This window comes from Dermacentor silvarum, chromosome 1 (genome assembly GCF_013339745.2).
Source record: "Dermacentor silvarum isolate Dsil-2018 chromosome 1, BIME_Dsil_1.4, whole genome shotgun sequence".
NCBI classification, from domain to species: domain Eukaryota; kingdom Metazoa; phylum Arthropoda; class Arachnida; order Ixodida; family Ixodidae; genus Dermacentor; species Dermacentor silvarum.
Window position 1 is genome coordinate 209,771,794 of NC_051154.1, and position 26,263 is coordinate 209,798,056.

Here is a 26,263-nt window from a genome sequence, read left to right on the forward strand (position 1 = left end):
CAAGCATAGTATAAAAACTAGATATTATTCCGTTACAGTTATTTGAAATGTGATGTACTATATCCTTCTATAATGGCACCTGGAAGGGCAGGCGCATGGAATGTTGTCCGGTCTACGAATGTTTTATTACAGCCTTAACTAATAAAACAAGTTCTGTGTAGATTATGCCGACAATTTTCTGGTGCTTGGCAAGAAGTCCTTCTTCCTAATTTTGTTATGACCGCCTATATTAAAGCTAAAATTAACTGACCAGAACTTTCTTCGGTTTTCTTTGAATATGCAATAGTCCACCTCTTATAAAAATGAACGAAAAAATATTTTTAAGGGCATAAAGCACAGCAAACAAAAACAGGATGCCCACACACACGCCCGCGAGCGTGCTCTCGTGTGACGGGTCATCTGAATACCTTAAAACATTCATTGCTTTGATAAATAACATCAACAAACAGCTTGCACACTTCTAGTCATATTACACATCGGATGAGGCAGTTGGTGCTTTGATGCAGCGGAAGAACCAAAATGGGCGCTTCGCACCTACCGGATATATCGACGCACGGCTGCAATGGGTGCGATAAACATGGCGTGTCTTTTCTGATTGAAGATGGCGTTGGTAAGAAGAAAACCGCTGAAATTGCGAAAAAAGACGATGTGAAAGTCCTGTGTAGGTGGTACTTCGGCAACATGGTGCATTGTGTTACTTGGCAAGTTTCTCATTCTTCCGAATGAGAACAGTTCTTCTAATAGGTTTTCAATTGAAACAACAATTACGTATTTCCCGCTCTGGCTATCAAAAATGTTGATTATAGTTTCACTCGATTCTACTTTAGCTTGAGCGGATGATTTCCTGATGCTGCTTTAAGTTTCTTCAAGCGACGTCATAGTAACCCTGGGAATAGACGAACATTAATGCTTGTGCCGTTTTCGGTTGTAAGGACACGATGAATATATACTTTAGCTTAAGCAAGCGAAGATTAGAGCTCTATATCACGCAAAGCCTAACCGAGCGCGTTGTTAGAACCGACGATTTGGGGACACTGGTACTCCTGAACGGCGTGTTTCCTGCTTCGCTGCCTGAGGCTGCGTGGTCACTTGAGGCTGCGTGAGGCATTATGACGGTCACTGCACCGTGATCATCTTAGTCGACAGCTTCATTCGTACTTTTTCCACAGAACAAAGTAGGCAACAAAAACTTAAATCTGTGTAAACCCTTTGACTTTTCATTCTTTTCGTCTATTCATTCCCTGAAGCAGAGTATCGCAACCCATAAAGGACATAGATACAATATCCACAAACGCGCGCCGACTCGAAGCTCCTTTTCTTGGCCAGAGACACTACAAGAATGAACGAGCCACTGTGCTGAAAGAATGTTCCTCGCCGATTTATTTCTTCTGGTGAGAAGGGCTCGCTTGAGAAAGACGGCACAACACGATTGCGCGTGAGCGCATGTTGAAACCGCCTAATTATTAAATGACGTTGTGAAGTCGCTGAGAAAACTCACTTTAGCGCGCTGAAGAATTCATTGGAGTATATACTAGAGCATATGTACTAGTACTGGAGCATATATACTGTATACACGCTGCTAAAAATGAAAAAAAAAACACTGAAAAAGTATGGTAATTTTTGTGACGTATATTTTTGTACTCTCCCGTTTTCTGTTAGCTTGTATCTCTGTGATTTCACCAACATATTTTGTTTATCGTTGTTCTGCAATTTCACAGAATTTTTCTTTACATTGTTTGTTCTGTTAGGGGAGTAACTTCCATTCCCCTCATGACTGCAGCGTTCATGTAGCACGACAGAGTGAAATGTTGGAATCGGGTTGCAGCACTTCATACACGTACAAATGAGCAAGCTATATAGAACATATGAGATGTGACCACCCCTGACAAAACATCTGGCGCCAGGACACCCGACACCACAAGACACATCGAAGTATAAACTCTGCTAGTTTATATAGCTATGCTTTGAGCGGCATCACTCGCCCTGATTGTAGCTGTATGTTATTCGGAAATTAAGACCAATTGGCTCGTTCATGTGAGCCCCATCTACCTATACTTGCGGGGCTAGTGAAGCTGCACCCAAATAGTAAATGAGGATAGTAAAGAGGCGAACAAATCTCATTTCACTCCCATATTAATGACAAAATTTCTCCCTTTACCGTATGGAGATCAATTCCGTTAAAATAAAAAAAACCTGTCTTGCACCCTAAACAAAAAACACAATTTTTGAAATAAAATGATCTGTTTCTTCCAATGAAATAAATTTTCTGAAGTAACAATATAAATTTTACTTTATTTCTTTGTTTTCTCACATTTATTCTTTACAGTCTACAACCCATTTAGGGACATTTCTGTAAAGTCCAAGTGGAGTGATGAGTTGAGGTTCGTTTTACACTACAGAGATTACTGTCGAGCTTTTTTCAAGAGGAACAACATACCTTAGAAACATAAATGTGTCTACGGACAGGAAGCCAGCTGGTAAAATTGCAGACGCCCAATTGTCGAAAAAGAACAGCATATTCAGTCTTCCCGCTGGAAAATGGTGTATAAATTGTGGTCAGAAAATGTACTTTCATGATTATCGGATATCAATAGGCACGCATTCGGCTTGAACCGGGAATACGTGCAAGCGGTACTTGTTGGAAGTTTAAGAGTCGGTCTACGTAATTTATTCAATTGTCGTTCTAGTCAAATATATCTATATAAATACATATAAGTACAAAAGCACGTCTGAAGCTGACAGTCCGCGTGGAAACTAGTTCAGATTTGTTGATGAAAGAATCTTATGATCAAAAGAATCCCCGGCAATGTTGACTGGACGGCGATATTCCTTGGCAAAGTGTGAAGGTTGACGTAGGCGCTAGCAGTAAATGAACGCATGAAAGTGGCAATCGCGATCCGCTATAGAGCAATTCTGTCTTGTTACGGACTTTGTGGTGAAAATAAACACATGGCTGATACTGATATCTGCATAGTCGGAACATATATCAAACAATTTTCAGCACTGCAGTGGTGAACCTTGAAAACTACACACGATAATGCTTCTGACAACTAATTTTATTCGTCGTTGTCACGTTAAAGCAAACACTCTGATGATAGGGAGATAACAGCTCACGGAAAGACACAGGACATGATAAAGCCTCCTTGCTTAGTTTCGTGTGCTCTGATTTTCTTTTCCTCATGATTTTACTTTCAAGTGAAGCTTCCGAATTAAATCAGTTATTAGAAGAGATTTCGTCTTTTCGTCTTTCCCTTTGTTTGCTTACACAGTACTCAAGTTCCTCCTTTGCAGCGCTGAAAAATAATTCAAACGACAATGACACACGGAACCCGATAAGCCTAGTGCCGACGCCCCCATCCATCTATACAGCTGCTGTCTCTCTCTCTCTCTCTCTCTCTCTATATATATATATATATATATATATAAGTCATGACCATACAACACCAACAGACAATGAATCACAGGAAAGCATCGGGGAAATAATCTGTGGTTGTAATTGTAATTTAGACAATAATGATGAAAGGGGAAATCAAATTGGACAAAAATATAAATTAGCGCCTGTGGGAACCGGACCCGCAAACTCCTAATTACGCGTGGGTTGCACTACCGATTGTGCTACTGATACGGCTGTCAATCCGTACACTATCTTGGGTATTTATGTTTACTAAATGTAGCCCTGGGTGTGTTAGCCAGCGCTTCTCAGGTGCCATGGCGGGCGGATGTAGAGCATCCCTTCTTGCCTGATGGCGTCACGTAACACAGAACTTTGGAGAGCACACAAGTAGCTAATAAACCTTCTTATGCTACCTAGAGGCACCAAGGCTACCAGATTCAAGCCCCTCGCTATGAATGAACAAATAAGAAGGGAAACCCAGGGGCTCGATTTTTGTTAATCATGACCATGTAAAGCCAACAGACAATGAAGCCAAGGAAAGCATAGGAGAAATTTGCTGTGGTTGCAAATGAAGTATAGAAAATAATGAAGAAGAAAGAAATGAAATTGGACAAAAAGAAGGACTTGCTGCCTGTGGGTACCGAACCCAACCATATATTCGCACTTAATAGAAGGATTGGTAAGTAGTGGCTCACAAAAGCAGGCGCGTCGAAGACCAGCCTGTATCATCGCCTAGATGATGGCATTTTATCTTTGTAGCTGCCACTTTGATGAGATCAGCATCAACGTCTGTAGCATAACGACGTCACGCCTGTTTCTTTCGTTTTGGTTGACAATAAGTAAGTTAATAACGAACGGAACTTTTTCACAACAGTTTTTTTAAACTATTTTTGCTTAGCAGTCATGAAATGAATATAAACCGTTCACGAGTTTCAGGAAAGTAGCTGAAGCATAACTGTAAAATACATAGTTTTCTTTGACTCATGCTTAGAATGTGAAAGAATACCCACCTAGAACGTCTGTCATGCCTCCGTAAACGTGGCCGAGAATAATCCATGCAATGCTTAGGAAACGCATTCCGTTCATGAAACTAAAACATGCATCGCTTGAACTTCTTTCATCCATGGAGACTACATGCTTCGTGTTCTTCAGCACGGAAAACGAGGTCAGAAGACGGACGAGCTGTCCTGCAAGGGAAAGGTGCATTCAAGGCAAAGAAACTGACAGTCTCCCAACAACTACCATTGAAAATGTAAAGAATCTTGCGAACACTTTCAATGCACAGTATTCCACGAGAATCAAAATATACGTAAAGTGATCTTTTTTTTCGGTTTTACTTAAATTTACGTACTTCAATAGCACTAAAAATATATCCAAGAGCTCGAAATTTTGTGCCATTGGAACACGTGCTGCGTCATATACAACGTTAGGATGGATAGTTGGGCGTGTTGGTTAAGCATGATCTGAAGTGAAGGCGCGAAAACGACGACGGACGAAGAGAGAGCACACACACACACACACACACACACACACACACACACACACACACACACACACACACACACACAGGGCGCATGTGTGTGTGCTCTCTCTTCGTCCGTCGTCGTTTTCGCGCCTTCACTTCAGGTCATATACAAGATCTGCAAAGTTAAACTAATAATAATTTTAATAAAAACGCTATGCTAGCTGCTAGGCTAATTGGCTTGCACAAGTAGTTTATGTGCTAAACAAATAACTAATAAAACTTGTGAATTTTTGCTACCACGATTATGCTGTATTTTCATATTTGAAATATTAGGCCATTTCTGTTTGCAAGACAACGTCACTTTGTATGCTTCCCCTGGAGCGTTTCTGTTTTGAGACACCCAGCATCAAATTTTACAGTCAGTCAGTAAATTTCGCATTCAGGGTGGTGGATTTTGCAACAACGTCAAGCCCCCATTGAGAGAGACATCACTGCGTGTGACACATCGTTTGCAAGCTGAGCGAAGCTGATAACAGCTACGCTCTTGCTCTCGGCTGCCGAAAACAAGCAACGACTGACTTTTCCAGTTCTCTCACGTTGACGTTATCTCGCGGCTTTACGTTGTGCCAACGCCCCTGAATGCGAAATTAGCTGACAGTGTTGAATTTGATGTTGGATTATGGACAACACATTATAAGTCACTGTTGCAGTATCTTCATGAAACGGGCCTGCATGCTTACATTTAACTTAAGTGTGACGTTATGCCGCGTGGTAACTCAAGTGAAAAAAAGATCTTGGAACTGACGCACTCCAGAACCAAAATGTTGTCTTCAAGTACGGCTGTATTCACGTTTCAAATATAAACATATACTATAACTGTTACAATAAAAAGTTAATTTGGAATTTTTTTCGTAATTTTCCGTGTCATGACCCCAATTTCTTGCAAAAAGTGTGATCGCCAAAGCGCATAAACTGTCTGTGCAAGCAGATTTCGCGTAGATAGCATAACGGATTTTTAAAACGTGCAGTTAGTTTAACTTTGAGGACCCTGCATATCGAACGTACCGTTTTCATCGCTTTTTGGCAAACCAGTAAATTGACCGTAAGCTGGAGATTGTCTTGTGTCGCCTGCGACTGCATGGGGCCTATGAACGTCTCTTTTTAGGAGGTATTAGAAAGAGGACGTTACCAACTGCTCCGACACCCACGCATGCGATGCTGCTATGGACCACTTTCTTGTGGACTGCATGGTAGTTGATTTACTACGATAGCACTTGCTTGAGAGAATTAAGCACATATACCGATGCCCTATCTCTATATCTACAATACTTGGACCACACACATACACGCTAAAGAAAGACCTAGTAATGTACATATATTTGTGTTTATTCTCGTTCTTGTGACCTGCCCTTTTTTTGCTTGCATATTTCTATGCAAATAAATAAATAATAATACTAATAATAATAGTAGTTGCGGCGCACTTGGGTACACCCATCCGTGCTTCTGACATGTAGTGATCTGAATTTAGGCAAACTTCTTGTGGGTAATGCACACAGTGTCGCTTTCATGTTAGCCTCCTTTATATGCCGTGCATCTGTTCTTTTTTTCTTCTATATACTGCGGCATCTTAGTGTGATGACCTGCCTCTCCTCTTGCTTTTTGTTTTTGCTGGATGTTTACCTTTGAAATCAACGTTAGTCTTTCATTTCATTTCATTTTATTACCTTAAACGCCCCATATAGGCATTACATAAGGGGTGGGCGTACATATGTTTATTGTACATCAGTTTAAGGACAACAGAGCACAAGTTTTAAATACAACACACGTGAAAAATTACGTGTTTCAAAAATTCAACTGTGTTTTGGTGTAGCCGGTATGTGTTGGTACAACAACGTTAACAATAGTAGAGCGATGGGAAAAAGCTCTAGGGCGCTATAAGGTAAAGCTATTGCAAACATTTCAATTCCAATTCTGCAATCAGCCCACCACGATTGGTCAAAACATTTTCGGACCACTCCTAACTTCGCCTGTCTGTCATGCGACGTCACGAAAACCGCGATAGCTCCCCATCTGATATACGGTGTACACACTAATTATGCATGATTAAACCGCACAAAAGAAAAATAATTATTTCTGATTCGACGCCTTTTCACCATTAGCCCTCAGCTTTTGATCCAATGATTTCAGGCTGTATACCCACTTCGCCTGTCTGTCACGCGACCTGACAAAACCACAAAAACTCACCGCGTCAAGGGACATGTACGCGAAAAAAATGCATTATTATGCCGAACAACACTGAAAAATTTTCTGAATAGCCAGAGACTGCCCCGTTCCGAAAGGAATTGAAGATGGCTGCCCACCGATCGCTCAGGCCCTCGCTACTCGCACCTGTCGGTGAGCATGTATTTATTTGCGCATGATAAACCTTTTTGCGTGGCAGTAAAACGTTATCGAGCCCTTTCGGCACGTATACGACATCGCTCTGCCAACTCTTCCTTGCTGAGGATCCGTTTTAGCGGCATTGTTATCCTTCCGTTGTACGCCGCCGCGATTTTGGACCAGCCACCGCCAGCTACGTAAGGCGAAGCGCTTCGGACCAATCGGAGAAGCCCGCACCACCCTCTTGAAGCGGTTATCTATTTTCACTGTGCTGGCTCGGCTCTAGTCGAAACCCTCTCCACTAGAGCATGCTCCTCACCTCTTGTCAGCCAATTAGATAACAAACACCTCTCAGTGCAGGGAATGCTATTCGCTTTGAAAGCGAAGAAAGATGACCTCCTATAAACGAGGAGAGTCTTTGATTGGGTTGTTCAGGCAACGCTACGGGTCACCGCCCGATGCTTCCGTCGGTGGTTTCGTAAATTTGACGCTAGAAGATTGGAATAAAAACGGTTTGGAATAGCTTTACGTTATAGCGCCTCTGGTTCATCACCGCGAGACTGGTCAACCAGCCTGCTTGACCAACTAGATGTAAGAAGCCGTCTTTTTGTTTTAATAACGATGAAGGTCGCTGATGCATTAGTGCGCGTGACTAGGGTGCCTCTATGAGCCTGCTGAGCGCTGGCGCACGCATCGGGACACCCTCGTCACGTGCGCTAGACGCCTCTTTTGGAAACGCCTCAAGCCTCAAAGCACCGTTTATTGCATAGTTGTCGTGGATACGTTTCATGATAACAAAGACTACGCAGTGACCACTGTAGACAGCAGAGAGACGTATAAGCGTTGAAACTTCGAGAAGTTGCCGTCTGTCGGCATGCCATAGACAAGTTTGCTGCCGGCGTTGTATGGCCAGTATTCTGAGTCAGTATTCACAAAAACCAGTCTATGTATATAATGATGTTCTCGATCTAACTGCCTTGACTCTTTCAGTGAGTACTTCAAAGAAAGTGGGAAAAACCTGTATTTTGCATAGTATCTAAAGAGGACTGGAGTGCACGCTGGCAGAAGCACCCTTGCTCTTTGACCGCCGTCAGACATGCTGGCAAGAACTGTTTCTATCAGCGCCTCTCGCCTAGTCAAATACTTCTTTTTCTTTGTCCTTTATTGCCTGATTTGAGAACTTTAACACAAGAGACACAAAACATTTAAATCATTTCAAAAAAAGCTCACAGGACGGTACGGCTCTCGCACGTGCGTACCTGACACTTTTATGAAGTCTTCACAAACAGATCGAACGTTTATATGCCCGTTGTTTTTACCATAATTTGGTTTTCCACCCAGATACATCTACCCATGCAGTATCTTCCATAATAAGACAGGACCTGGACCTGTGACAGGAAGTTCCAGCCAATCCTGACTCTGGACATATTCTTAGTGTAGGTGACCGGCCAATATCAAGGAGCCCTTACCAAGGAAAAGCTTTGTGAATTTGGCCGTCTGTATCACAGGTGTGATACCCTAGTGTTTCCTCAAAATATGTGACAGCCGTCAATTAGAAACAGAAGTGATAAAGCATTAGTTTACGGTGTGTCTCCCAAAAGACAACGAAATGTTCGATAACGCGAGGAATACGTCCAATGCGGATGTCGACAGGTAGATAATGTCATCGAATGGAAGTTCACTAATAATCGATTGTGCAACGAATGCTCTGTGTTTAAATCAGATTTCCTCTATTTCCCTTTTCCGATATATTTTTGATCCCCCAAATAACTACTCCCATTACAGTACTGAATTATTTTAAGATTTAATCAGGCGCAAACAGAACCTGCAGGCGTCCTCTACGAGAATAACTTTTGCTCTTACCTTCATTTGAAGAGCGATTCTTGAGCCACAAATAGAAGTGAAAGCATGTACTTAGAAACATCATTGCCGCTATGCATGCCAGCAGGCAACTGAAAAAAAAAGAGACAAATTACCTTATTTCGCACGTTTTATAACTGTACATAAAACTTAAAGCTGTTGTGATTAGAATTTTCATGATTCGCAAAGTTTTGCCAGTTTGGACCTTATACGCATTACATGTCATACCTTAAGTATAGCTTAGGGTTTTTCAAGCGAAGCTTGTTTAAAGCACAGATTTCGGTGGTGTCCGTGTACGCAAAAAATTATCATCAGCAGCAATGGCTCGAGCATCGTCGTCTTCTTCCACAGCTGGCACGATGGCGCCCCTCGGCGCAACTCGCGAACGCGCTCGTACCATTGCTCTCGCGTTCGTCGTCGTCTTCTACAGCTGGCTCTGTTGCCGCTCATCATTCCAGCGTAGCATTTCACCTTTCTATGGTCGTAATGGGGAGGTCGCGTTTACAGGAGTATGAGCCATTGTTCAAGGGGGTGTGAGCTATTCATTGTCTTATGCGACGGATAAATTTAATTTTGAAGCAATTTAATTTTGAAGAATCACAAGCGGCAATGGCGGGCGGATGCTGCTAACCATGCCGCCGAGCAAACTCGAGACATCGAACGCAAGCGTTTGTGGTTCGACAACAACTTGTCCCTGATCAGTGTGATCCGCTCCGACGACCAGCAATACAAGTATGAATGAATGAATGAATGAACGAATGAAGAGATTCTAAGGCAGGATGAAGAACAAGGTCACATTCCAGTAAACATAAAGTTGATGGCAAAGGGGATGGTTAGGTATACAAAGGGACAAGCTTCGCTTATCATCCATCTACACAGAGTGGAAGGGCCGACAATTTTTCTTTATTCTTACATAAACATGCGAAACATCAAGCTAGTAATTTGCGACTCTACTTACATTATTCCTGCTTGTGTTGAACTCATAGGTGAAAACTCACCATTCACACAATCGCTAACGGTGACATTCAAGTTGTCCGGTAGCACTGAAAAATAACGGAGAATAGTCGGCGTTGTTCATTAGTACTTACTAGAAGGCAAGCCTTCTCACGTACTGAAGTGCTGACAAGTATATGAAGGTTAGTTTACTCATGAGTAGCCAAATGAACAAAATTCCTTTTAGATCAACAACAACAAATAATCGCAGTTTCGCCCACAAGGCGAAGCATTGATAGTGCAATCAAAGTATGAGACAAGTAAAAGTAAGATTCGTAGTTTATGGATTGTATCAATTGCAGCACATATTCGCTTACTAACTGAACAAGCGTGCTGCCACGCGCACACAGACAAACGCAGAACAGGTCAAACTCGATGACCGCGAGCAGTCACTGTGACAACGCTGGTGTCATAAAAGTGTCGGCGGCGGGGAGCGAATGCTTCACGCTGCCGCTTACTTCACACTTTCTCCGAAACTCTGATCACACAACATCCAACACTATATGCGCGCGGGAAGACAGCGCACATGACCACCAGCCATCTCGGCTCTGCCTTAGCTGCCGCAACCGCCGCCGATGACCTACAGCTAGGTCATGTTCTATGTACAATATACCTCCAACATAGGGCGCGTGGTCGCGTATGCGCGGAACCGTGCGGATAGCAATGCGCAGCCACCACCGGGCTTGAGGCGGCATGCAGGAAGTAAAGTCTTCCTGTCTCCATGAGAAGAGGGCACGTGCGCTCTCCTCCCATATCGTGTGCTTGATCATGGGACCTCCAACATTGGGTGCGCAGGAAGACAGCGCGCATGAAGCCATCATGCTCCTCGGCTCATCATCATTCACTTGCCCTCGCAACCACAACATACGGCGCGCGTGCCGCTCATTTTTATCGTACTGGAACACAGCGACGGCGAAAAATCGTCTGGAGTGTCCATATAAATGCCATTGCAATAAGTACTCCGAAGCACGCACAGCATATCTATAGGAATAATTCACGACATTGCATGGAGGCCTGGACGTCATTGGAAACTCCTTAGAATGAAGGGGTATGGGCCTCTCTTACAATAAGACAGCCGGCGGTAAAAAATTTTTCATCTTAATGTTGAACAAAAATCTTTGATGACTGTGGGAAACATCAATTCCGTGGCGTTGCTCTTGACCGACAATTGCCATGGGTTTCACATATCATGGCACTTCAAAGTTTCATTCTGCTCTGTATACGCGCACCTCCCCTGGCCAACCCACCCTGGTACTTTAGAGGCTATGGCGTTGCGCTGATGAGCACGGGGTCGAGGGTTCGATCCCAGCCGCGGAGGCCACATTTCCATGGAGACAAAGTGCAAGATCTCGCATGTGCTTAGATTTAGAGCTCTGTTAAAGAACCACAAGTGGTCACAATTAATACCAAATCCCCAACCACGACGTCCCTCAAAATAATATTGTGGTTCTGACATACAACACCCCATAATTTAATTTCGCTTACCTCTCCTCACATTGCTCCCTTAACGACTCAGAAGACAGCATTAGCCTAAAAGTCATAGCCACATACATGTCCCATACCACGGGGCCACATGAACTTGTGTTTGAATTTAAACAGGAGGTGTAAGCAATCTCATAAATTGGAAGTAAAATGTAACTGCGTGTATTATGTGTCTTTTTGCATAGCATTTAATTGGAATGATTCAAATACTCTTCGCTCAACGTAACTATTAAGTGGGTTGTACCATAGTGACAAGGTCCATATTTTTGTTGGAGGAAGCTGTTTGATTAAGTGAAAGCTTCGTTTTTATTGGTCGCTTATTGAAGTCGTGAAACAGCACACTCTTTCAGCTTCAGACGTCACACCCGAAACATAGCTGACAAGTAGGTAACGTCTACAAACATTTATACGTGCCACATTTCATGGTATCACCAAGAATGACAGAGAACGACGCTCATTCGTTCGACCGTAGCACGCAAGAGATCAATGAATGTGGAGCCGGTCGCAATAAAATTTCGGCTGTCGGCTGTCGCAATAAAATTTTCCTTTTCGCTTGTTGGCTACTCAACCAAGATGAAATTAATACAAAACCAGATTTCACCACTAATAAAATAGGATTTGATGTTTTCCACTAAAAAGTTGCAAGCTGGGCTTCTTAGTAGTGGATCCATTTGAAATTGGAGCAAGGTTTAGACACGGACATGGCTGAAAGTGTTGAGAACTGAAAACACAATGACATGACCAGTGCTGCAAGAAAGTTGCACAGCTCACTGTCCTTGTTTTTTGTTTTTTTCAGGGTGTTTTTCAAGCTTGAAACAGGCCTGCTAGTTGTTCGTCCTTGCGATAATCTTTCCTGGCCTTCTAATGACTTTCCACGACGGCATCAACATAAGACGCAGATATAGCCGTAATTTATGCATTCAAAGATGTGGATTTTTATCTTAGCAAATTAATTATTTGGGAGTAGAGCAAGACTATACCCAAAGTTTTGCAGACTGAAAATCTGTGTAGCTGAAGCTGCACAGATATCTCGAATATTTTTCAAATCCGCACTAGCTTTAGCTAAAATACTTCATCATTTTTAACAATATCAGCAGAGCAATAGATAACCATTAGTAATACTAAATGCTGCTTCTTTAATTTGAATAACCTGTAGAATACGTCGAAAATTGATTTGTCATTGTGAATTTATGAATGTTCACGCAGTCCGGCTTAACTCCAGCGTTTTCAGCCCAAAACTTTGAGCCGCAAGAGCTGTTTTTGTTTGTAGCAACTTTTATTACATCGCCGTTATAAGCCTGAAAGTTTCATCTTCATTTTTTATTAGTTGGTTTGTTAATTAGATTCTTCTTGTGCAGCAACCACGTCTGGCTTTATTGCGCTTTTTGTGGGCGCTGTTTTAAATAAATTAATAGACAGCGTAAAACGCAATACTTCTAACTTCCTTCTTTCATTGTCCTTTTGGGACCTGAAGCTGCTTGCATACACCGTTTATACGTGAATATTAAGCCAAATACCGCATTTAAAAAAACGTATTGGCTTCTCTTATTCCTGGTTAACGCGTGCAAGAATTTTTTTTTTTTTTGCGATTAATGCAAGCTTCTGTTCGGAATAATACAGACAACGATGGGTGCTTTTGATTGTGATTCTGACGCAGAGAAATCGTCCAAGTCAGATCCTTATTTACCCATGCCTGCTAAAAAGCCCGATTCTCTCCTTCTCTCTTCATTCACCTATTTATATGTTGCCTATAAGATGCCCGGGATTTCTGCATTGAACAGATTTTAGAAAAATGTATATGTTTTCGGTTCGCAAAAGAAAGAGAAAGAAAGAAAGAAAAACAAGAGTGCGTTGTTGACTTACGTGTTCTCGCAAGATTTTGAAGGTCTTGTTCACTGCACTTATCCACAATGCAGATTCCGACTCGTGCTCCCGGAGCCTTTGGGTCTACCCAGTAGCTGAGGAACTTTGGTGCCTGTGGGAGATGCGTAATAATTGAAGCCTCATCTTTTAAATATTCTTAAAAGAATTGCCGCCGTACAAATGGAATTGTTCAAATACAGCTTCCTAAATTTATTGATTACGAAAGCTTTGCGCGACTGTTTGTGCATATCATATAATTCTCGATATAAATGAAGGCGAAAATATTGTGTCGCATAAAAAATGCGTACTACATATATATATATATATATATATATATATTATCATTCTTATTTAACCAGATTTCTTAAAACGTTCGCACAAGCAGCATATTGAACTGTTAAGTGTTGGTATACCATGAACATAAGAAGAGAGGCTGTGGTGGTTAGCGGTGGTAAAAGTACAGTGTTGTATTATATTAGGCTCGCAGCACTGCAAAAATTATACAAATAACGTTGAATGCTTCTAATGGTCTCTTTGCTTTGCAACACCTATAGCAAACAAAACGTGGCTCTGTATTTTTAGCTGTTTCTGAGTGCGTACAATCTCTCGCCGCTCCCTTTCTACAGAGCCATGACACATCTACAGAAATTCAACCATAACTACATTGCACGTAATAACTGCGGCCGTGGTCGCAAACAAAAAAAAATCACTTCTGCTCTCCCTGAATATTCCGGCAGCGGGACCAGGGAAGCTGTTGCTTTGAATACCATGGCTGTACTGCCGCTTAGATCTGTCTCTTTTGTGGTGTTACGACTTTCTCGTATTGTTTCTAGAATTACATTCACTATTTTGTAAAGAAGTTATGTCGTGGGGCCTTCTGTCATGCCTTATGACTTCAAAATGCGCATGCAGACTTAATCATAATAATGATAAACTGCGTCACCCTTTTGTGGGTAATGCTGGCGGATGGGATGAGGTGCTGTATGGCTGAGTCGTTACTTGTTAGCTGAATCTGAACCATACAATAGTGGCTCCTAGTCCTTATGTGTCCATGTTGGTCTCGCTCCGCTGTCTCGACGCACTCGTCGTACGCCCCAAGATCCACCGTCGTGCCATGAAGGAAGCCTGTCGGGTACTTGCCGCTTGCGTCAAAAACTGGACACGGGGAAGGAACAGAAAAACGTAAATTTACGGAAACATCTTTATAGAATCGGGGTCGCGTGAATTCCCGGGCAAGTAATCTCAGTAATTTTTTGCAACTGCGGAATAGAACGGCATGTACTGCTGCGGCCCCTCCCGACGAAGCACGGAGCTGTAGCGCTCGCGGCAACCGGTCCTTGACCACGGCGGCGGACTTGCCGAACGTTTCGAAGAAAACGTTCTGCAGCACTTGCTTTGTCTAAAAGCAGCGTCTCGCGGCTCGGATGATGGAGTGATCACCCGAATGTCGCGAGCCTCGTAGTGACACACATACACTTACCTCTATATATACGAACTGGGTCTACGATACGCGGGTAATTTCGTCACACTACAGAGCCATTTGTCGGCTGCTCCTTCACAGCAAAAGTGTAACTGGGCTGATTCATTGAGTGCATTCTTGTAAATGATCTGTGTAGCTGAGAGGACAAATGAAGCCTAGCGGAGCATGCATGAGTGGACGTATGATTGGTCCCACAACGCATTGCATGGAACACCGAAGGCGTCTTTCTGGAAGTACTATTTGAAGTTTTGAAGAATTGATTCAAGCAAGCGCTGTACTTTCAATCTTTTCGTGACATGCTAAGCGTTATAGAGGCATAAAGAAATGTGTGGAAACCATCGACGATGATTTACAATGTCATTTCCCGCATCAAGTAAGTGATAGCCGAACGCTTCTAGAACGCTATTCACTTTAATAAAGAAATGATGCGCTTGAAGGCGTTTATATACAGGGTGTTCATCTTTAAGTTTTACGGAACTATTTAGAAATCGCCTGTGGCAGGTAGCATACTTCTTATCATTGAGCTGGGTTATTCAATGAGGCGGACATTAGTAGCACGAGAGATCGAAACACATATTCCACTAATTAACAAAAAATTCACTACTTAACTTCTTACTAATTACTTTAGGACACATATTGCAATTTACGAAATGTAGCCGGTGAGCTTGTCAGGCGTATCCACTTGAAAAGAATTTCCAGAATTACACCAGTTTGGAGATAGGCGCCATCAAACTCGCCGTAGAAATGCACTGTTGTTCCACTTACTTTTTTACCAAAATGTTGTTTTATACATTGAAGCACAAAAGTAACTGGAACGCCCATGTAATTCGTCCCACACTTTGGAAATATCTTGAAACTTATGTCATCCTGGAAATTCATTTTAAGTGGAAACGTTTCGTCTTGCAAACTCACCAGCTATAATTCGTAAATTGCAATATGTGTCGTAAAGTAATTAAATAAGAAGTGCATTAGTCAATTTTTGTTAATTAGTTGAATATGTGTTTCGATTTACTGTGCTACTAATCTCCGCTTCTTCGAATAACCCAGCTCCATGATAAGAATTATGCTACCTACCACACGCAATTTTTAAAATTTCAGTAAAGCTTAAATTGAACACCAGGTATATATATATATATATATATATATATATACAGTGAAGTAGACGCGCGTATGAAGCGGTTTATTGACGTTTCGACCGGGGTCCGGCCTTCATCAGGCATGCAGGCCGACCCCGGCCGAAACGTCAATAAACCGCTTCATACGCGCGTCTACTTCACTGTGAATATTTACCCGGACCCAGAATCGCTTTTTTCTGGTATATATATATATATATATATATATATATATATATATATATATATATATATTGCCGCGAGGACATAGGCAGTGTTTGTTGTTTCATTGCGTCATTACAAAGAGAACAAAATTATTAACGAGTACACTGGTAGCGTGGTGCTGGAGCCCTCCCGCCTGCAGGCGCCACAGGAGACAGGTTGGCGGGAAAAGTGGAGGGCTTTCCTCCCAGAAAGCTCCACCACAGCATCTAAAGCTACAGAGGCCGCAAAGCTCTCGCTCGACAGCACGCGGCGGCAGGCCCGGCCATTCGCTTACACGCACAACTCTGTTACGTTAAACAGATGATGTTACGAGGGCTCCATATCTCCAATGCTGCCAAATTCTATCCTTCGCATTGTTGCGCATTGCCTAATTTTGCAACCTCCGCGATAACTCTGCGTGTTCAATAAAATGTCACGAAATATTTATTTTGATTTTTCAAATTCTATATCTAGAACTCATAAGTTTGCGAGCAAGTATTTCTTTTTTTAGAAAGTTGTGAGAAGTATTGAAGCTTTTTTTTATCTAATATATTTACTGCTAGCGTTCCGTGACGAACGCACCCGGCTACTAAGCTGCGCGGGAGCCCAGAAGCGCTTCGGCGTCTTCGTATCGGCGATTGAAGTCCGACCAACGAACACAGACCACCAACCAGCGACCAGTGACCCCCAGCCACTAATGACCAACTACGAAAACAGGCGAGAGATCTCGAGAAAGCTAGTCGCTTTAATTTGAAACTTGCGCAGGGACGTTTTTCTTTCAAGGGGTTCACGACGGGGCAGAAGGTCTACGTGATCACTCGACAAACTTGAGTAAGGATTGCAGCGACAGAAAGTGATACCATCAGTGCAGGAAAAGCGTAAACAATTCCGCAGTGCACCAGTGGGTGTTTGAGGATTTTGAACGCGTTTATTGTATATGAAGGGCACAGGAAATCGACGATGACGAGCACAACATAAAGATAATGGTATAATGTCATTGGCTTCTCCTCGACATGGCGAGAAAGCGGGCAAGAAGGTGCAGAAAGATCTCGCGAGAGATGATTTGATATAAGCGGCGCTGCAGGGTAAGCCTACATATTTTTTTTAATAACATGTCGAGAGAACGAGGACGTGATGCTTATCTCCTGCGAGGTCTTTATCCGCGTCATTTCCTCTTCCGTTTATAAAGCACGAAGGCGAAAGTGCGAGTAAAGTGTTAGTAAATACGCAGACTGCAACCGTCCCGATTTTCGACACGAGGAAGTACGCATTCGATTCAGTTCGAACGAGATTCCACCGCAACGAATTCTAAAAGCCATGCCCGGTACTCTATAAGTTATACCACCCATTTCTGCTTAGTTGCAAAATCTGTCTAGGTAGTACTGCTGACATGGAGAACCAATATTTTATGTTTTTGAAACGGGGTTGGGGGCAGATTGGTAGCAGCGAAAGTCGTCAGGAACTAAGCGTTGTGATTTGTAGCCTAATTATCATACCTCTAAATATCGACTCTACAAAGCATATTGCATTTGTGCAAGTGACGGCCGTCACTTACCAAGACATGCTTATTTAGGATAATCTAGGGCCCTTATTTAGGAAACGTTCTTAGGCTAGGATTGTTCGTAAGAGCAAATGCCAGCCAATCCTGATGCTGGACATAGTATTAGCGAAGGCAGTCAACCCATGGCAAAAAGCACTTAACAACGAAAACCTTTGTGAATTCTGTTGCTGAACCCGGATTCACACATAAAGAAGGAACTCTTATGCCAGAATTGTTCGTAAGAGCAAATACCAGGTAATCCTGATAATGAACACTCTATCCGCGAAAACGATCGACCAACTGGCAAAGAGCACTTACGCTCTGATACTTTCGTGAGTTGGACCCGTGGAAACCAGCTCCAGTTTTGTGACATTCATCTCCATGACAAAAATATTGAATAACTTCGGTTATGTTTACCCAAAACTACTTAAGGAAGGGTTTACGAGGAAAGCATGCGTAAAACACCAATTGCACCCCATGTTTCGTGAACAGATATATGGAACTGTAGCCTGCTCAAGGATTGCTGGCGGACGTACGTGACTACACTGACTGTTTTCATTCACGGATTGAAAATACGCCCTATAAATAGCCTTGGTGAACAGACCTTTCTTAAATAATAGCGGAAGAAATTGTCAGTAAACAGTGTTCCTCAGAGTCTTATTGACACGACAACTAATATAGTGTTGCTGGATGATGTGTGTATGTAATGCTTAGTCTTTATGAATGGTTTCTCACTTCGGAATGAACACGCGCACAAGCCAAGCTGTTAGCTATAAATCTGACCACTGAAAAGAAAAGAAAGAAAGAACGTGCGCCGACTGAGTACATCCAACCGGGAAAGTGGCTTATCTTTGTAATAGAAATGGTGGTTTAGTTATTGGAGAATTCTGCGGATGAGAGCGCAGCTGAGGTCGAATTGACAAACCATTCCAATCGCAGGAGCCCCATGCATTGGCGGGTCACCTTCACTAATAATATGTTAGCTATCACGATGGAGCTGGAGAGTTCTCTTACACGAGCTGGCTTGGCGTACGGTCTCATTTGCGAATGCGGGCCGTATTTGTCAGTCACTATAATGTTACCGCGCTCTGATACGCCATAATTTTAGAGTCGCCTTACCGGTATGTTCTATTCTAAAAGGCACAATTGTGTCACCCTTTGTAACGCTTGCATAAGCACCAAGCTATCTATGCCTGGCACAACTAAAGCAGATGATTGCTGACTGAAGCGCACTGTTAGGGAGAACAGGCACAGAGAAGAGCATGGGTGGATGACCGGTGAAACACCGTAGTCGCCAGGTTACACATTAACAAACCAGGGCCCCATCTGTTCTAAGACACACACACACACACACACACACACACACACACACACACACACACACACACACACACACACACACACACACACACAATATATATATATATATATATATATATATATATATATATTGTGTGTGTGTGTGTGTGTCCCAGCTGTCACGCAGCACGATTTAAAACACGACGAACGGCGTTACACGAAGCAAACCTAGTGCGTATTGTTTCCAGTGCAGTGGTGTAGCCGCCAGTGTTTTTTCCCTTACTGAGACTTAATTCATCATCATCATCAGCCTATATTTTATGTACACTGCAGGACGAAGACCTCTCCCTGCGATCTACAATTACCCCTGTCTTGCGCTAGCATATTCCAACTTGCGCCTGCAAATTTCCTAACTTCATCACCCCATCTGGTTTTCTGCCGACCTCGACTGCGCTTCCCTTCTCTTGGTATCCCATTCTGTAACCCTAATGGTCCATCGGTTATCCATCCTACGCATTACATGGCCTTCCCAGCGCCATTTCTTCCGCTTGATGTCAACTGGAATATCGGCTATGCCTGTTTGCTCTCTGATCCACACCGCTCTGTTCCTGTCTCTTAAGTTAGTCCTAAGATTTTTCGTTCCATTGCTCTTTGTGCGCTCCTCAACTTGTTCTAGAGCTTCTTTGTTAACCTGCAAGTTTCTGCCCCATATGTTAGCACCGGTATTAGCACCGGTACTTAATTATTTGTGATTAGTTATCTAACTCGAGAAGTACTGTCCTAATTATGAAAGTGCCAATGAGAAAGTTGTAGAGCATCATGAAAAACTCCCGATACAGCTCTCCGTTGCTCAATACGTGCTACATAAAAGTGTTTTTCCGAGCGTGAAAGAAGCCCGCAAATACACGGAAAGTGCCTCGAGCGGCCAGTCGTGCGGCAATTCTGCGTGTATTCGCGGGCTTCCTTCACACTCTGAGAAACACATTTATGTAGCAAGTATTGAGCAACAGAAACCTGTATCGGGAGTTTTTCATGTTGCTCTACAACTTTCTCATTGACATTTTCATAACTAGGACAGTGCGTCTCGAGTTAGTTTATTAATTACAATAATTAATTAAATATCAGTAACAAAAAAATTACTGGCGGCTACTCCACTGTACTGGAAACAATACGCACTAGGTTGGCTTCGCGTAACGCCATTCCTCTTTTTTTAAATCGTGCTGCGTGATAGCTGGGACACCCTGTATATATGAACGAGAAGAAAGGGAACCTAGGCGCCCGATTATTATTAATCATATCATAAGAAGCCAACAAACAATGACACCAAGGACACCATAGGGGAAATTACTTGCACTTACTCATTGAATTAAAGAAATGATAAATAATGGAAATGACAATGGATGAAAAAACAACTGTCCACAGGAGAGGAACGATCTCACGTCTTCACATTACGCGTGCGATGCTCTTACCATTGAGCTACCACGTAACCGTTTTCCCATCCACCTTCTGAGGTATTTGTGTTTTACAACTAGAACTAACCCTGGGAGTGTTAGTCAGCGCCACCACTCACAAACCATGGCGGCGGATGTGGAACATCCTTTCCGCCGTAGGCGTCACGAGCACGCGATCTTTTTGGGCGATGTCAACTGGTCAATAAACCCACATATGCTACCTGAAGGCATCAATGTTGCCGGATTCGAGTGGCGGCGCTGGCTAACACTCCCAGGATTAGTTCTAGTTCTAATACCCCAGAAGGTGAATGGGAAAACGGCTCCGCGGTAGCTCAAGCGTAAGAGCATCGCACACGTAATTTCAGCTATGTTTTCCTTGGTGTCATTGCTTGTTGGCTTCTTATGATATATATATATATATATATATATATATATATATACATACATCCCGTGGATCCGGTTTGACTGTAGCAGAACAGAAGGAAGTAATTGGCACACGGACAAAAAAGCACCCTTACTAACGCTTTGGCCGTGACTATGAGGAAGGCCATGCCACGTCCGACACATTATAAAATACGGTTTTCCGTACGTGTGCCAATTATTTTCTTCTTGTTTAAATGTATATATGAACAACAAGAAAGGAAACCGAGGGGCCCAATTTTTATTGTCACAACCACATGAAGCCAACAGATAATGAAGCTAAGGAAAGCGTAGGGGAAATTATGTGTTGTTATAATTGAAATGTAGAAATTAGGGATTGGTAAATATTTGAAATTTCGAACTAGAATCGAACTCTACACAATAGCTATTCGCATTCTCATTCGGAAAGGAACCATTCGCTATTTTCGAGTAGTCGAAACTGACCAGTTGTTCACCAAGAGCTGAATGTTAGTCTGGTTACTGTTCTCCACCTGGCTAAACAAAGTACCACAAATTATCGGAAGTGAGGCAACGACAAATGTTTTACAAGCAATGCAGGAACAAAATGGGCAGTGCAAGCTTTGTTATTGGTTTCGCGGGGAAAGCCTACATGACACATGTGATTTGTGCTCTTATTTAGTGTTTCCGAGCAGTTTTATATTGTAGGCTACAGCCTGTGTTGTTTTCCTTGCACCGGGTCCTTTAAAAATGCCTACGGCACTCAAGTATAAGCAGCTTTGTTTTTTTCGCCAACTATTTATTGCACATTTTGGAAAGCTTGTCGCACAACAGACGATCTTGCTCCAAAAGCTTGTGTGGCACCAGGTTCTAAACTTGGTGAGAGGCAGGTCATGCACTTTTTTATGCTAATTAGTAGTATAGTTTGAAACTGGTCCTTTGTCACAGATTGTTAGCATTTTTTTACACTTGTCAGTCCATGAATGGTACCTAAAAATACCGAAATAAATATTCATGCTTGAAATATATGTGTCTCCTTTGACTATTCAATATTCAATTCGATATTTGGTACTTACTGTTCGCATTTGATTCGTATTCCAAAACGTTGATATTCGCCCATCCCTAGTGGAAATGATAAGCTAAAGGGAAATGAAAGGGGAAGAAGAAACAATTCACTGCCGGTGGGAGAAATTCCGCTTTGCTGACGGCTCTCGCTGAAAGGTAACATTAAGTATCTCTATTTATCCACGTGTAGATGTTTCAATTTGAGCTATGCAGGCAGTAGTTATCCCTATAACTTAAATTGCTACTACTTTACTATTATAGCAGTACCGAAGAAAGGCAGCGCTTGCGTGATAGTATGCGCAACATAGATGTGTTGCCCATTACGTCATGCAAGCTGTGGCTTACTTCTAAAGCTACAAGCTACAGTAAAGTCTCTGAGGCCGAATTCACGAAGCTTGTCGTTCGTAAGGGCGCTGCTTCCTATTGGCTGGTTCGCCATCGCTAATAATATGTCCAACGTCACGACTCGCTGGCATCTGTAGCGTAAGTACTTTTTTGTTGTGTGTGTGAGATATGGGGCGCTGGTTTTGCGCGATAAATTATGTCGAGTCTAGACTGAAGTGAGAGGATACGTCACTTACTTCTTATTGCCCACGGTTCCAGGTTTCGTAAACCACGTATCAGCCTCAGGAGGCCTAGGCTGCATGGGAACGACAAGTCTGCCGCCAGGATTTTCTGGGCCAGTGGGTTCGAAGGATCAATCACGGTGTCCATGATCCCTCGCAGAGAATCCTCAATGCTCAGCGGGGGGGCTTCCACCTTGGTATGGCCACCATCATCAGTTATAGTTAAAGCACTACATGAAAGAGCCATGCACACGAGCAACGCGACGCAGATAATCGATCGCGGCGTTGAGAGCGGCATCGTGAACGCAAAATTCCTTTGGTCCAGCGCTAATGGTCACGATCACCGCGAACGCGTTAAGAGTTGGACACGTTATTAAGCGGTATAATAGGGTGGATTACATAAACGGTTATAAACGTATGGCACTCTGGGAGTGCGCAAGTTGACCGGCGGTAAGCCGTGATAGCTCTGAAGCGAGCGGAGACACCCGATGGGAGTCGTCGTGAATATTGTCGAGCGTCCTTTCTGCGCGAAAGTCACCGACTCGAGTGAGTAGCTGAAACAGGCTCGCTCCCTGTTGTAGACTCGATTGGCCACGTGACCGGCGGCGCAAGATTTTCGTAAGGCGTATTATGCACTTGCACTAACAATGATTTGCTTCTTCGGTTCGCGTACTGCTTTCTCTTTATTCATTTCTCACCCCGCCCACCACTCCACATGCTAGCACCCAGCAAGGTGAAAGCGCTGCTAACTGCTAGGCGCAAGCTTGTATCGCATCAATCCCGCTCCGTGACGTAAAGAGCCTGCAAATAGCCACCCGCGTCCCTCAACGTAAAACTCCTGTTTTGAAAAAGATCTACGTTGATGTAGCCTAGCACTCTCTCTCACTCAGGCGCACGTCTTCTAAGGTCAACAGCCCACACACTTGGCGTTTTTGTTTTTCACTTTCATTTTCGCCTCGTACTGGCGGGTTTGTTTGTGCATCCTGTTTATATCAAGGGCGCAGCCGAGTATAGTTCGTAGTATCTTCGTGGGTTGGCGTCAGTCCAAGAGTCATTTCGCGATGCTTTTTTTTATCCTTTCGTCACGATCATGTTTCCTTCTCACCCGCAACGCCCCGGGCAGATTATCGCAGCTGCTCATGCAATAAACATGAGTCGGCAACCTGGAGAGCGCTCAAGACCTTCAGGTATAGTTCAACAACCTAAGGTGTAACCTTGAACGCATTTTCTTTCTCTTGATATCGCTCGCACATGGAAGGAGAACACGCCTGTCTTTTCCGGTGACGCATTGAGCACTAAAGGTCACTTCCGAATTGCAGCTGAATGAGCTGAGTGGCGGCAAATGCTTGCTACATCGAATCCCTTGGCATCTCACGGGCGGCGTGCAATAGTGACATTAAGTGGTAAACAGCTGCGCTGACGAATTTCCATTAAGAATTTGTGAGTAACTTCCATCAAATATTTGGCCTGATAATACTAAAAATACATTGGAATTTCAGTGAAGATCGTCCCAAAATGTCAGAAAGACTCTTTTGGGAAACTGGTGAATGGAATGCCACTGAATTTACGAGCTAATATTGAGGGAGAATTGCTCGAAAGTGGTGCCTTTTTAGGACTTCTGCTAAGCACAGAAAGAGAGAAAGCAAGGAAAGAAAAGGTAGGGAGGTCAACCAGACGAGCTTCTGGTTTGCTACCCAACACTGGAGGTAAGGTAAATGGGGAAGAGAGGGGGAGGAAAAGCGGGAGAGAGTGAACACTGCGGGCACGCAGTAAGATGCCATCGTGGGACTAAACTATAATTTAGGCCGGTGTGCTTCAAGAACTGCACTATAGTGCGCCAATAGCTTTTTGCGCCGGCGATGAATGCGACCACGGACCCTTCTTTTTCTTTCTGGGGTTTTACGTGCCAAAACCAGTTCCGATTATGAGGTACGCGGTATTGGAGGGCTCCAGATTAATATTGACCCCCCTGGGGTTCTTTAACGTATAAGCACACGGATGTTTTTGCATTTCGCCTCCATCGACATGGGGCCGCCACGGCCGGGATTCAATCCCGCGATGTCGTGCTCAGCAGCGCAACGCCTTAGCTGACCATGGACCCAGCATTTTTCTATTCAGAAAGTGGTCTCGAGTCCATCCGGTTTAAGGTTACCCAGAGAGAAAGGCAAAAGACGTCGTAGCGAGGACCGATACACAAGAGGCTCAATGGCTTGTTCGCACCTACAGGAGTCGCACGTCGGGCTATCGGCAATTCCAATTCGATAAGAATAAGCGTTTGCAAGCGCCACTATCACCTATAACGGGTACAGGAATGTTGCTTCACAATGTGAGAGGCTATTGAGAACTTGTAGTAAAGGGCTCAGGTTACGCAGCTGCTAAGCAGACACGACTTCATTAATGCTCGGTTTCCATTTCGCTATTTGCAACATGTGCCGTAAAGTTAATTAAACAAGTTGTAAATTGTGCAAGATGATTTCTAAATTTGTCAATTGTAAGGTAACTTGCGCCTCTTCTAGAAATCCACCTGAAACGGCACAAGAGCGCTGTTCCTCCTGCACGACTTTTGATAGTGCGTGTTGTAGCCGCGAGGGACGAGGCAGAGCCAGAGTGGCCATGAGTGGCGAACAGTATAAACGGTTTTAGTGCGTGAGTGCTGAGCCAGAATAACACGGAGCGCCCGGCTCACAGCGCTTATAAGGCGATGAGCACCGCGCTATCAGCGTGACGTTACACAGGCTTCGCATGACACCACACTCCTTCCACAATGGTTATGGCCTGTACCAGTCGGGAGGTTTCCTTGCGCGAGTACTGTGTCGAAGAGTCTGAGCACCTAGAGGGGATGCAGGTTCTTGCAGAGGGGACGCCGGTGCGGCAGTCTTGGCGTGGACATGGCATTCCGTTGTCCCGAGGGAGCCGAGTCTTAGGGTGGCTCGAAGCTTGGAGGCTCCAGCACAGGAAAGGGGGGCCTCGTTGGAGACGCTTCCGGCAGAGGGTCTGTAATTGAACTGGGCACGAAATAGGGAGGTTCACTGGGGCCTTGTTCGTCACTCTCGAAATAACGTGAACGTAGACTGTAGATGCACGAATCTGTTGTCGAGTCCTACACGCACAATGTAGATAACGGCACTGCACCTTTTTTCGATGACACCTAGCAACCACTTGGGCTCACCTGGACGAAGACCTTAGACCAGAACGCTTTCACCCTGTTTATAAGCTCTCCACAACCCTCTTTTTTCGTTGGCTTTGCCCTTCACTTTGCCAAAACGTTCTTCCATACGTCTCTCCAGGTCTGGCTGTAGCATAGTCAGGCGAGTGCGGGGCGTCCACGACAGGAACAATTCTGCTGGTGTCTGCCCCGTGGTTGTGGTTGGCGTGTTTCGGTACCTAAACAGAAATAGGTCTATGCGATGCTGTAGGGTCTTGCTGACGTCCGATGTCTTTTCGTCGAGAATGTCTCAAGATCCCGTTTCACCGTCTGGACGCACCTCTCGGCGCTTCCATTCGACGCAGGGTGGTACGGCGGTGTCCTGGTGTGCCGCACTCCGTGAACTGTGGCCCGTTGTAACTTCCTCCGGAAGGCCATACGATGAGAACACCCTGCGCCGCTTCTCGATGGTCTTTTCGGCCGTTGTTGAGTTCGTGACGAACACTTAGACCCACTGAGTGTGCATCCACCAGCACGAACAGCCATTTGTCTGCGAATGCGAAATCCAGGTGTATTCGTTGCCATCT

General features: G+C 43.7%; 1 protein-coding gene across 1 annotated transcript in view; it reads right to left on the bottom strand.

Annotated features, from left to right (window-relative positions):
- The window catches only part of LOC119436735 (nose resistant to fluoxetine protein 6-like), a 45,507-nt gene extending 22,828 nt beyond the window's left edge, over window positions 1-22,679 (bottom strand). Inside the window, exons 1-8 of the mRNA XM_037703721.2 lie at window positions 22,547-22,679; window positions 14,380-14,591; window positions 13,437-13,548; window positions 10,057-10,141; window positions 9,102-9,190; window positions 4,405-4,581; window positions 2,438-2,531; window positions 539-625 (exon numbers count right to left, since the gene is read on the bottom strand). Coding sequence (XP_037559649.2) covers window positions 539-625; window positions 2,438-2,531; window positions 4,405-4,581; window positions 9,102-9,190; window positions 10,057-10,141; window positions 13,437-13,548; window positions 14,380-14,591; window positions 22,547-22,679 — 989 coding nt within the window. The remainder of the gene's footprint in view (window positions 1-538; window positions 626-2,437; window positions 2,532-4,404; window positions 4,582-9,101; window positions 9,191-10,056; window positions 10,142-13,436; window positions 13,549-14,379; window positions 14,592-22,546) is intronic.
- Between the last annotated feature and the right edge of the window lie 3,584 nt (window positions 22,680-26,263).